The 13,795-nt window shown below is 41.4% G+C and overlaps 1 protein-coding gene across 2 annotated transcripts; it reads left to right on the forward strand.

Moving 5' to 3' along the window:
* The first annotated feature begins 478 nt into the window (after nucleotides 1-478).
* On the forward strand, nucleotides 479-12,442 carry LOC118324157 (Krueppel-like factor 15). Of its 2 annotated transcripts, XM_035656315.1 has the most exons (3): nucleotides 479-696; nucleotides 2,498-4,117; nucleotides 9,432-9,600. In XM_035656315.1, exons 2-3 carry the CDS (start codon nucleotides 2,589-2,591, stop codon nucleotides 9,598-9,600), a joined length of 1,698 nt encoding a protein of 565 aa, XP_035512208.1. In that variant the 5' UTR covers nucleotides 479-696; nucleotides 2,498-2,588. The 2 variants fall into 2 exon arrangements, with proteins under 2 accessions (XP_035512208.1, XP_035512209.1); XM_035656316.1 differs by lacking the exon at nucleotides 479-696 and having other exon boundaries at nucleotides 2,589-4,117; nucleotides 9,432-12,442.
* Nucleotides 12,443-13,795: the final 1,353 nt, after the last annotated feature.

Below are 13,795 nucleotides of genomic sequence, written 5' to 3' on the forward strand. Positions count from 1 at the left end.
ATAGTGTATACAAGTCCATACAAATTACCACGAGTCTCAAAAGACAGTTAGTCTCTATGGTAATATATGAAAAATGATTTATTAATAAATTAATAAATTATAGAAAACATTATATCACAGGGGCATTACAGTGAGTCACCCATATAACACACTCACTGGAAGCTCTGATGGGCATGTTATGCAAGAAGCAAAATGTAAATAAAGAGTAAAGAATACAATGTAAAAAAAACCCTACATGACCAATCTAAGTCCTCTTTAGTTATAGTTGGAGTATGAAAGTGATTTTATGATCTGGCCTCACTCACTCACTCACTCACACTCCCTTTCTTCACTGACGCCAGACCCTGAGGCCGGCCTGCCTCTCTACCGGGAACCAATTGCGGCGCGCCGAGCAGGCGAGCCTTCAAGAGCCGACCCCCTAATTTGACTGCTATAGCATACCCAGCTCCGATCATGTGACTGTTAAGCGAGCTACCGGCCCTCTGGAGAAAGTGTGTGTCTGTGTGTGTGTGTGTGCGCGCGCGCGCGTGTGTGTGTGAGGGAGAGAGAGAGAGAGAGTGGTGGAGGCGTAGAGCTATGCAAAGACCGTGTCGTGGAGTTACATTGCCATTACGCACTATTACGCACTGACAGCTACGTTCCAGAAAAGAGCGCTCGGCTCAGAGGAGCGGAGTTTTGGATTCCTCGCATAAACAGGTGAGTGCATGAGGAGCAGGCACGCTGGTGTGATTGAATAGATCGAAAAGTGTTTGTTTTTTTGTGCCTGTGTGTTTTCTGTGTCTTCTTGTGGAGTGCAGTGTGGAGCGTGGCTCTACTGAGTGAATGGAGAAGCATTTGGTCTCTGTACTGCAAGCTCAGAGCGACACTTAGGCTGCACTCACAGTTAGAAATACGTTTAATAATCTTACTGGGGACTCACATTGTGTCTGCGGCCACGCTGAGTTAATATCTCTATCATATCAAACTAATATTTCCTGCTATATGACTTGCTGTCACAGCCTGCGGTGTTGAACATGCCATAAATCCCGAGTTAACTGATTCTTCATGCAGCTCCAGGAGCGCATCGTGTTGTCAAAGTCTTTTTGATGTTTCACAGCGGCAGGGTTACTGTAGGGCAAATGACTTAACACTTGGCCGAGCCAAGATGTTCCCAAACTCTCTTCCCAAACTTTTTTCCATGAGGTATCGCCTCGGCACAGCAGCAGCCCCTCGATGTCATATGATGTTATCGCATGAGCTCCCATATCTGAGTCGAATTCTGGCGTTAGATCACTAATTACATAACCAACGGTATGGAATCAACAGCAGTGAGACATCTTAAGAACCATCGCCTTTAACGTCCTGTGGTTGTGATAGCCCAACTCAAAGTCAATGCAGTGATAGTCTGATTCAGTATTAAAAGTCATTTTCTGGAAATCAGCAGAAACCTCTGTGAGGGGCTCACTTTGGAAACGGCTGCTTTTCAGCTTTACAGAAGAGGGCGCACAATCATTTTGTTTTCAGCCTCATGCTGTACACATGTGCTTTTAAGGCTTTAAAGGAGGTTTTATCGTCATGTTTAATCACTATAAGCCACTCATTGCATTTTAAGGCCATTTGATAATGCCTAGCGTTTTTTAATCCGTGTAAATGTAGACGTGGTGCATTGTTGGTGGGCTGTTTGGTGGATAAAAATAGACACTAAATCCTTCACTCATCATCCCATTGAAATCTGCTGGTTTTAGACAGAAGGACTGATGAAATATAACCCTGCCATTACCTTTCTGTGCTTGATAGTCTGCAGGAAGTTTTTATGTTTTATATATTAGTGTATATCACTATGTCCCCACAAGTTAAGTAGCATTGCAATCATTTTGTCAGACTCAGCTGTAATAAGGACCACTAGTGGGAAATAAAAACAAACACATCATCGAATGACAGCATAACCATGTGGCTTTAATGTTAGACGTGAGAAATGGGAACCCCTGATTCTACACGATCAGCGTGAAGTCTGAACCAGCAGCTGCAGTGTCCACACACACACACACACAAACTCTCTCTCTCTCTCTCTCCTCTCTCTCTCTCTCTCTCTGTCTCTCTCTCTCTCTCACTTCAAATTCCACTTCCTTCACACATGGTTGACTTCCCTTTTGAAGTGCCATCAGCTGCAGACCTCCTGAACAGTTAGGTAGGGACTGAGTTATAATCATAATTTGTGGTCCGTCTGCTGGTTTACTTATTTTTAAACAGTGTAAACTTGAGGCATTCTCTTGTAAAACATTAACCTCATGTTAGACTGACCGCAGAGAGTTACACTGTGTTGTCATGCTGTTTTTGTTTTGCACAAATGTGTTAATTATAAAGTTAGATTTAATTTAAATTTAATTAAAACCAGGCGTAATCAGAGTTGGTGCCACTAGATGAAAAGCAATGTAGGTTTGTCTGGTATGCAGCACAATTCAAAGACTAATTTCTTCCATTGTTATATGTGATAAACACACTCATTTGTCTTTTGCAGAAAGAAGAAAGAAGTTCTTCATTAACATTCAGCAGATCTCCAGCCGAACAGCTTGATCCTCAGAGTCCAGCTGCCATTTATCCGCACAGGAATGGTGGATCACTTGCCGCTTGGTGAGGAGACCTTCCTGTACTGTACCGGCTCGCTGGGGTCTGGCTACAACGGACCCTGTCGCCACGCCAATGGTGGTGTGTCGCCGGGCACCATGGTAACTGACTATGTATGCCTCTATGAACACCACCACCACCCTTACCAAGGGGTGACACTGTCCTCCTCCCCTCACCTCTCTGAGGATGACCTCAGCGACTCCTCCAGCCCTCGTTCCTCCCTCTGCTCCAGCCCGGAGTCCTCGTCGCCGACGTTGCGGCACGTTCTCGACTCCAGCTACGAAAGCAGGAGCAGCAGGAGCAGTGGGAGCTGTAGCTCCTCGGGAGGAGAGAGTCAAGACAGTCTGCTGGACCTCCTCCTCTCACAGGCCTCCCTCACCACCTCATTAAGCTCTAATGCCAGCAGCAGCTCTCATTCTTCTCCTTTATCTTCAACTCTATCCCTATCCTCCCCAACCTCTTCTTCCTCCTCATCTGCCCCTGTTGTACCCATGGGCCTGGCCTGGGAGTCCAAGAGGGAGCACCGGCTTAGTCTCCTTCAGCAGCAGGCCAAAGAGGACTGTTACGAGTTCCCTGTCTTCCTAGATGAATTGCAGGATCCTGCGGCGCTCCTTTTTCAGCCCACCCTGGAGGAGATTGAGGAGTTCCTGGAGGAGAACATGGTGGTGGCGATGGAGAAAGAAGAGGAGGGGAGCGATGAGGCAATGTCAACAACGTCAGAGGATGCTGAGGCGGAAGGTTCAAGGACATTAGCAGCAGAACTCGTATCAGTGTCACAGAACAGAGATCAGACTGTGCCTGTAGCTAATTCTCCACTCTCCTCCTACACAGAGACCAAACATACACCATGTGCATCTGACATGGACAGCTCACCATCAGCAGTGGATTTTAGTTGTACAGCTGGTTCTAGATCTACCAGTAGTAGAGTTGATGGGATCAAACAGGAGGACTGTGGTTCACCGCCAGCCTCGTCCGAAGGTACCAGTGCTGCCTCCAGTGTGCCTGTCATCTTACAAATCCAGCCCATACAGATCAAACAAGAACCCAACCCTAGTGCCATATCAGATGCTGTCACCCAGCAAACCCAACCCCAGACAACCGAATCCCAGCCCACCCAGGCCCCATCGGATATAAAAATCGCTCAACTCCTGGTCAACATCCAGGGGCAGACCTTTGCCTTGGTGCCTCAACTGCTTTCCCCAGCAAACATTACTGGCACCAGTAAAACCGGAAGCATTGCTTCGTCCAAATTTGTCCGGATCGCGCCAGTGCCCATTGCCGCAAAACCCATTGGGCTTGGGGAAGGTGGGTTAGGCGGAGGTTCAGCTGCAGGGGTCCTCGCTGGAGGTCAGAGGTATCAGAAGAGTGCAGTAGCAGACCTTATTAAAATGCACAAGTGCTCTTTTCCTGGCTGCAATAAGATGTACACCAAGAGCAGCCACCTAAAAGCCCATCTGAGGAGGCACACGGGGGAGAAGCCCTTCGCCTGCACATGGCCCGGCTGTGGATGGAGGTGAGCAGAACAAGTGTTATTGTATAAAATCAAATGATTAGATTAATTAATAAGCCAAAAGAGAAAGCAGACATTGACTGGACGGTTGAAGATACATTGGAGTTATATTTGAACATTCTTGCTGCCTCCAGATTTGCACACATTGCAACCTAGATCTGATCAAAGGTTAGGCTGAGTGAATGGAGATGAATGAATGGTTTGATGTTGCAGCTAAATGTTGCTTTTGAAGCGTTCTATATGTTTATCTACAGTATAGAGAATACATTAACCAGGGTTATCAACTTCCGCTGTGGTCTCATATACAGACACTTGAAGATAGCTGTTGATAATTGACTTTTAAATGTAATAAAATTAATGTGTGAAGACAGAGGTATACAGAGTGCTGCACAGTTTTTTGTCATGTAAAGTGCAGTTCAAAGCAGTGATGAAGGTGCTTTTTATTGGGGGGTTATTACAGATAGAAGAAACTGTGACACTCTGTAAGTACAGATCTTACTTCATCAGTAGGATGAAACTGTTTTATTGTATGTTTAACTCCTTTCTGAGGGCTACAACATGTTGGAAGTCATTTACATTATCCAGAAAGTCACCGAGATTGTTTTACAGGATAGAGAAAGGTTTTATGGGGACATTAATGTGTTAAATATACAACGAGAGGATTCAAAAGGCTCAGTTTACATAGTTTATGGATGGGAGGGGAAATGGCTCATCCTCAAGGAAACAACATTCAAGAAGGTTATAATTTGTTATGTTCTAGTGTTTTCCTACTATCTGTGTATTTTTGTACCATGGTAAAATTGTAGATTAGATAGAGCACCTTTTGAAGTTGTCTGCATGCAGACTTTGCCCCTGCTAGTTATTCCACTTGTTTGCTCACTGTCTGCAACCACTTCACACACGCACGCACACACACACACACACATTAATGCAGTAGAGATACACTGGATTATTCTAGGATCAAGTTCAAACTTTTCTCTTCAGACAAGTTCTGATGGTACCCAGAATTAATTTCCATGTTTCATGCTTAAAGACTCATTGGTTGCAAGCTGGAGTAAGTACAAATGCCAACTTTGGACCTGTGGACCAATGGATTCCACCTCTGTACATACAGTTATTGCTCAAGGGTGCATATATAGTCTTGTGTGTGTTGTGTGTGCTTGTGTGTACACACATGGACAGAGGCAGGAACTGTAAATAAGAACTGTTGTGTTTTTGTTACCTTAGAATTAGCTATTTATATCTACAGAGGGAGCGGGTCCTCTTCTACAGATTCCACCATGTTGAACCGCCATGTTTCACAAAGACTCTACATAAATTTCACAGCCGTCTTAGTTTCTCCTGCACACTTGGAATGCAAGTGGTAATTGGTTGCAATCTGCAACGTAGCCGCTAGACACCACTAAATCCTACACACTGGTCCTTCAAGGGTGAGGTTAGAGTTTGTGTGATGTTTAGGTAAGAAAATGTACTACACATGTGCCTGTGTGAGAAAGAGTCAATAAGATAAGTTTGGCCCAGTTTAGCAGACAGTTCTGGTCCACGCTTCCCTGCAACACCACACTCTGGGAGGAGGCTTTAAATGCACCTTGAGATTCTCCATATCTGACACTTTTTACAATATGCAAAATGTCTGGGCATACCTCCAAGTATTTCTAAGCATATTATGTAATATGAAGTTATTCTGGACAAAACAAGTTGCATCATTATGCATTTTAAAAGCTGGCTTGATGCAAACATTGTTTTTTCATTTACTGGGGAAGCCTGTGTACTGGCACCAAGCTGATGATGATGATTTAAGGTATAGTTAGACATTTTGGAAAATGTGTTTATTGGCTTTCTGGCTCCACAGTGAGGTTGCCAGGCAGACAGCAGATACTCCAGAAAGTAACTGCAGCACATAACTCCATGTTAAACCACAACTTCTTTATAAACATGTGTATGAATCTGTGCATGGAATAAACAAACGGAAAGATATGGCTTGTTAATTAATAAAAACTTAGAAGTCCTGGTAGAAGAAATTCGACAAAAACGTAGATCCAAAATGTTAAACTATTCCTTTAATTTGGCATAAAAATCTACTTAATTAGCAGTCCCAAATTGCAGCTAGAAGTACATGTAAGAAAACATTTTATACAAAATATTATAACTTTTATACTTTTATACACAGAAATCTTGTAATGTGAAAAGGAGTGAGCATATCCAACACCAGAGCAGCATTTTTCAAACATGCAGTGCAAATGGTGTAGTGCTTTTTAATGCAGCATCACTTTGTTGTTTCAGCGGACACATGAATACATATAATAAGTTTTCTGTGCTGCAGGCATTGAGTACCATGCATTTCCTTAGCTAAACTAAAAACATAATACCCCCAGTCCTCCCAGAACTACACTGCTGCAGTCATGACAGCAGCAGTATACTGTATTATAAAGTTGCCCTTTCCCTGCTCCTCTCCCTCTGGGCCAGGAAATGGAGGTGAGCTGGGGAGTCAGGCCCCCTCTTGCCCTCCGTAACCTTAGAATATAGCCATGTGTTGGCTCCTCTGAAGTAGAGAGGAGTGGTATTTCATTGGCTGGACTCCTACATATAACCCAGTGAAAGCTATATTTCATCCTTTGCCAAACTGTTTTCTTGTTTAAAGCTTTCTGGATTTGTTTCCCTCGCTCTCTCTCTGGCTGTAGTTTATCGTTATACTCATACACAGATCTGCGCAGACAAAGTCACATGTAAACACATAAATGTACACATGCAGGGAACACGCACACACGAGCGTGCAGTATTTTCAGCTCAGACCTGCATGGAGACTCTCAGCGTTGGATGGCTCAAACCCAAACAGTTTGCTGTAATAACAGTGTGACGTGTGTGTGCTCGGTGTCTGTCATCAGGGCAGTGGCTTGTTGTCCTTGTCAGCTAATGCATTCACCGTCACAACAGAACACTGTTTTTGGGTGGTGACGGAGCTAGCACAGATTGATTCAGCATCTAAGCTCAATTGACAGGCAAGGAGAGGGTGCTTACCTTACCTTAGGAAACGAATGTACGTTTTCTGCAGGGAGGTGCGTAAGGTTGGGGTCTTGTAGAAAACAGCCTCCATGGAGCTAGAAAGGATTCAGTGTACTGCTTAAGAACAAACTGAGGATTGAATCCAGCTCCTCTGGTCAAAATAATAATCGTTTTTTATAAATCAGTCAAAGGAGGTTTATGGTTTCTTGTATATAGCTTCTTAATGTAGGAGGCAAACTTCTGTCACTGATTAGTGCTGCCATGCATTAATGTGATTTCCCTTTCAACTTACACAGAGCTGAAACTGAGCCACTCATAAACACAGTGACGAGAGACACTAAGTCTTTGAGCTGGCAGGATAAACTAAGCAAGAAGAAGATGAGGAAGCTAAAGATGACAGATAAAACACTGTACAGTACATGTGCTCGCCAGTATCTCTGTTATTGTAATTTTCCAGGTGTGTAACCAACCTAACAGCCCCACCTTTCTCAGCTGTTTCCACTATGCTCTGTTGGCTGCAAAGCAGAGTTTAAGGACAAGCTAGAACAAAGCCTGCATATGTGTTTCCCACAGCTCCTACACTAATATGTACACTATGTGTAGTGCTGCAGCCACGCCAAAGCCGCCCTGAGGACTTAAGGTGCAAAAACCACAGTCATCAAGTGATCCACATAAGTGCCTCCACCCTATAAACCCATTCACCTCGCCCACCACCACTAGGATGTATGGAGCCGAGACTAGGAAGGAGAGGAGTAGAGAAATAGAGGTAGAGCTATAGCAAGAGAGGGCATGAGTTTGAGAGAGACAGATGGTAAGGCTGTGAAAGAGAACTGGCACATGATCAATCTTCCTTCCCAAAAAAGTGGATTTGAAGAACAATCAGTCTATTTGCATAAGTCCTAATGCATGTTCTGTTGAAAGATCCTCCCTGGTGCAGTATGTTATTTGGGCTCAGGCCCAGTTTGAGTAAGAAGAATAGCTGTACATGGTTTGTATCATGCCCCAGCTTAAAGCTGAGATAGTTTAGCTTTAGGGTGTAATGTGTGCATGTGCACGCACATATCACCATAAGGAACAAATGTACAGTCATATAAAGTACAGAGCATAAAGAGACTGATGTGTGAAGTCATATGTGCCTCAAGGCTTTTGTCACCTGCTGTAAAATTATTGAATTTTACAGCAGGTTATTGAATTATTTTTATTATTGTTCAATCACATCTCAAATTTTTTTAATTTACTTTACTCATAGAACAGACTTGACATTATTCTGCAACAGACATTGCTGCTGTCAGGAAAAAAAAAAACGTGTAGCACATTTTTGAATGAGAATTGCAAATAGATGCAGGGTCACCAACTGTAATGTAAGAGTTCAGATATGGCTTAAATGTGTAACAGTCACTGCTATCTGACGATAGACCAAGTCACAATTCACTGCAGAGATGCAGGTTAAAAAGATCTCAATACGGAACAATCAACTAAATGAGTCATCAAGTCTGAATTGTTTGTTTTGAGTTTCTTAGCTTTTCAGATGCCGCAGCTTAGCTTTATAAGCTGTGACAGTTAGTTTCTTTTTATTACTGGGCCATTAAAATGATGAATAGGCCAGTTGTGTAATGTGTAAAGTGGAAATGGTTTGAAATAACTGTGAGTGACATTTATACATCTCTGAATTATCGCCTTCATGCCTTCAGCCTGCCTCTGCTGCTTCTGGAAATCAATCTGTGTTACAGATTAATCAGATTTTAACAGCTTTACTAATATATACAGATACACACACAGATAAACGCACACACACACACACACACACACAAATACAACAGGTGCCACTCTATCATCCACTTAACCCTTCACTAGCGTGATATCCAAGCTGGCCGGAGCCAGTATACCCAGGGCAGAGCAGGTCAGGAATAGACTGAGCTTGGATTTGCGGTGCTCATGTGTTGAGCTAAAAATGGAACGGCTCTTTAACTTCACAGAGAAGACGCAGGGCAATACACATGTATAGGGTCACACCTCTCAGATTACCCTCATATAAAACAGCTTGACATGGCTTTTCTGTTATTTGGCAGCTTGAAGCATGACTGCAGTCATTATTTTTGTATAGGAAGTGGTGTAAACAAACTGATTGGTTGGTTTATGCACAAAAGGAAAAAAATAGAGAGACTGTCAATTTAACTTTGTGAAGTTGACATTACTGACTTTCAACTGACATTTGTGATTAGGGATAAAACAGACAACATTATTAAAGAGATGCTTAATGTCCTAAATATTTGATCAGTTTGATGAATGACGTCCTGGGTTTCTTTCCTGGCAGGTTCTCCCGGTCCGACGAGCTGTCCCGACACCGCCGCTCCCACTCTGGAGTGAAACCATACCAGTGCATCGTCTGCGAGAAGAAGTTTGCCCGCAGCGATCACCTGTCGAAACACCTCAAAGTCCACCGCTTTCCACGAAGCAGCAGGACAGGACGCTCTGCAAACTGACCCCTCTGACCCCACTCTGACGGACTGACGTTAAAAAGCAGAGGGCAGGGGGCTGTGTGCGTGTATTTGTGTGTGACGGAAGACATAGGAGGGGGGTGAAAGTCCGAACACCTTCTAAAGGAGTCTGTGCAGGACTTTTGAGCTTGTGTGTGTGTTTATGTTCAAATATGTACGTGTGACGTACATTCATGGTACTGTGATAATTTATTGGGTGGCGAGGAAAAGACTGTAAAAACTAAACTAAAACAGAAAACTGTTACTTGACACAACACCCTCACAGGTGGAATAAGCTTCTTGTATATTACTTTTTTTTGTCCAACTCAAATCTTTTAGCTAATCTAATTTGAAGAAATATTTGCTATTCAGAGTATTTTTACACTTTGAGGTGTATGTTATTATTATTGTTGGAGTCAAAAGCCTTATATCAGTAAAAGCTGCATCACTAAGGGGTCTGCTATTATTTAAAAACCCCAGTTTTTTTACCTTCCTAGAGCCAAATGTTGTCTAAAAGTAATATTAACAAAAACTCACCGCTTAATGGCTTGAATTTGATTGAATTTTGAACAGCAAGAGCCTACTTGGGAACTGTCGGGGCCTTGGTTTAATTATCTATCAATTGTCGGCAAACATTCCTTTAGCTCTGAATAAGTGTCTTTGAAAAAACACAATAACAAAGCTCAAGTTCATGTTGAATTACTGCCCTCAAACAAAGATCATGTCACCATGTAATTTGCACTGGCACACAATAGTTTCTGGTCGTCTCCCCATTCAAAGTATTTGAAGTATTTTGTGTAGTTGGTCTGAATTGTTTCACTGTTCTCTAACACCCTTTTGTCTCATCTGTACAAGAGACAGATTATCAGAATATTTGTCATATACAACATTTTCCATATGGCCTTTTTGGATCAAAACCAACTGAGGGTGTAGCTACATGCAATGATTACCCACAAAATACTTCAAGTCAAGGATGAAAGAAAGTATTTAGAGAAGCATGTCTGTTCTTCAGCTCTTGATATAACTCAGCATTTGTTTTCTGGCATCCTGATCTTATGTGATGCCACATCTTTAATTTATTTATGCCACTTTATTTACTTCATGTCACTGCTGTAAAAAAATAAGTAGTATAAAACAAGATGGTAAATTCACATCACTAAGAGTTGCAAAGAAAGGCTGGTTTTGAACATATCAAATCTCTTGCCTCCTCTCCTGCCAGATCAAGTTTTTCCCCCTTTTCTTTCCACTGATTCAGTTGAATACAGATTAAGTTCTACATATCAAATTTTTTTTGTACCATTTATTGAGACTGGAATTGTGCGCCGTTGCAAAATGAAATAAAGAATTCGCCCCAGAGCACCAAAATAAATGTATTAAAGCGAGCTTATGTAACTTTTGCTGAACAGCGGCCCTATGCATAGAACGGACTGCCAGAATGGTAAAACTTAGCCTAACAGTAGCACAAGTAGAGAACAGACACAAAGTCAGTGAATGTTAGCAAGAAGTGAAGGTAGCATTAGCCGCTATAATCTATTGGCCATACCAGAAAAACGTCTGAGTGTATTGAATTTAATATTTTATTGCTTAGGAATTCAACTTTCCATTTGTTAAGGAATGGATGTGCTATGGCCTCTTTCAAAATGTACATAGACTCGCTTTAATATAAGGAATATTTTGTTTCTATGTCTTAAAGAGTCATCAAGTAAACTATGGCTCTGTTAGCTCCTCTTGAAGCCTCTTCTCTTGCCAAATCAAGTTTGTTTGTCGTCTTGCTTCCAAAAATGTATTTCATTAAATTAAAAATGAAATGATTTGCATATCAAATTCAAAATCAAATTACAGATGTTGCCCATTTGTTGAGACTGGAAATGTGTTCCATTACAGCACATAAAAAACTCATAGGGAGTCTTTATGCTTCATTTAAGGCTAATAGAAAATCAAAGAGCATTTAAGGAACACTACTATCTGCTCCTTGTCTTCAACATATCAAATCTCTTGCCATAAAGTGAGATGCCTTTGTCTTGTACTGTAAGGGAACAGTGACTGTTTTGCTATTTTGTCATATTACATTTATCTGTATAGATTGCTTTAGTGTGTGTCATTCTGCATCTGAATTAAACCAAATGAGTCAAAATGCAAACTGCACAGAGTCCAGAGATGGCTACCTGTGCCATAAAGTCAAGGATCAGCTATTGAAATAGTTTGAATTACGGAATGTTAAAGTTTGAATTGGAACTGAGTTGTTTTTTTGGAAGTGTTTGATTTGCTGAAACCTTCAACGATCAACAAACCTTTTGAGTGTTCAGCAAACAGCACCTGAACGAGACGCTGCATGGAGGAAGTGTGTAATCTGCGTCAGGCATTCCTTCCATACGATGAGAAGAAATGCTTTTCTGAATGGGTGTCATATGTGAGCCCACGAATGTATGTAAATACTGTATATGCATCTGAGAGGAGAACTTTAATATTCTTCTAGTGATTTCTGTGATTGTGAAAGATTTTTCTAAAAATATGTACAGAACATGATAATTCAAATATGTAGTGAAAAATATGGTGATTTACTTTTTTTGTCACGTTTTTACACAACACATTATTCAAAGGCTCATGAAAAGTTTCATACTACATCCATAGATTGGAATTTATAATACATTTCCCCCCATGCATTTTCTTGACTTGCACACCGACTTTGTGAGGTGCAAATTGCAATATAGCATAAATGTATTATGAAACATGATGAGTAACTTATGTGCTCTGTAAACACATTACAAAGAAAGATTTGCTTAAAATCTTATATTTTTGCTTTTGTTCTTACGTAAAACACATTTACAATAAAAATCACAAAACCAAAGATATGTTTTCTGTTTTTCTGTTAATGCTCAGCTTTTATCACACAAGCATACACAGTCTCTTTTTTGTTCCTGATTTTTTTAGCATTGTGAAGGTCCAAAGTGTGTAACATTTAGGATGATCTATTGTCAGAAATGGAATTATTCATAGTAATAATTGAACGCCTTCCCATCCGCCATATTGAACCGCCATGTTTCTACAGTAGCCCATCATGTTTTTTGTGGGTTTCGCCAAGGTAATTTTCACTCTTCACAGGCTGAACATGTTTTTCTTACATCTGGAGAGCAAGATTTGTAGGCCAGGGCATTTTGCAGCACTACAGTATTTCATTATAATGCTGTGTGTCACACAGTTTACCTTTTTCAAAACACTGCAGCTTATGTGATTTGGATATTACATTTGATCATATTGATTTCAATAACATTTTAAACAATTGTGCGGCCCTACCAAACCGACCAAAATACATTTATCAAAACAAGACTAACTTTAGCTGAACAGTGGCCACCATTGCCTCAAGTAATTCAGGGATAATGGTAAATGCTAAAATGTAACATAACAATAACACAAGTAAAGAGTAGTCATAAAGTATTCAATAATGTGAGTTTCACCGTAATATCTGAAGTTTGCTAACATTAGCCACCATAAGCTACCGCACATACCAGACCAAGTAAAGCTGTAGCAGCAAAAACCCAAAGTATATTGAATTGAGTAAGGGAGAGTCTTGTAGCTTATGAGTTAAACTTTTCATTTGTAAGAGAATGAATGTTCCATGTCTTCTTTCAAATGTTACATAAACTCCCTGTATTATATGGAACACATTGTACCTGTCATAAAGGGGCACCCAGTGAAATATGGCTCCACTTTATAGGATTTAGTGCCATCCAGGGCCGCCCATAAGGGGGGAAAGGGGAAAGCTTTCTGTACCCCAGCCACTAGGACGGTCCATAGAGGCCCACAATATGCATGTGTTGATATGAGTAAAGCAGATCTGGGGATCAGTGGACCTTTTCAGGGGACCAGTCATCTCTGTTGCATGGCCTGGTGACATCTATCGGTGTGGTTGCAGATCACAACTCCCTTGTGACTACTATGGAAACATGGCTGTTCAATATGGCAGACGCTGTAGAAGAGGACCCGCCCCTTCTGTAGATAAAACGACTCATTTTAAGGTAACAAAAACACAACTTTCTTACAATTCTACACTAATGAAAACATAACCATGAATATTATATTTCATTTCTGACAGCAGAGCCTCCTAAAAACACACTGGACCTTTAACTCCCATTGGAACTGAATAATACTGTCAGATATCTTGCAACACACACAGTGACCTACACTAACTGCTACAAAGATT

Source organism: Morone saxatilis, unplaced genomic scaffold, assembly GCF_004916995.1.
Source record: "Morone saxatilis isolate NCDOM2014 unplaced genomic scaffold, NCSU_SB_2.0 Contig15, whole genome shotgun sequence".
NCBI classification, from domain to species: domain Eukaryota; kingdom Metazoa; phylum Chordata; class Actinopteri; family Moronidae; genus Morone; species Morone saxatilis.

Excerpts from the sequence above, each read along its gene's own strand:
- LOC118324157 (XM_035656315.1), top strand. The coding sequence starts at position 2,589 with ATGGTGGATCACTTGCCGCTTGGTGAGGAGACCTTCCTGTACTGTACC. Across the intron at positions 4,118-9,431 it reads TGGCCCGGCTGTGGATGGAG|GTTCTCCCGGTCCGACGAGC; the intron begins GTGAGCAGAACA and ends CTTTCCTGGCAG.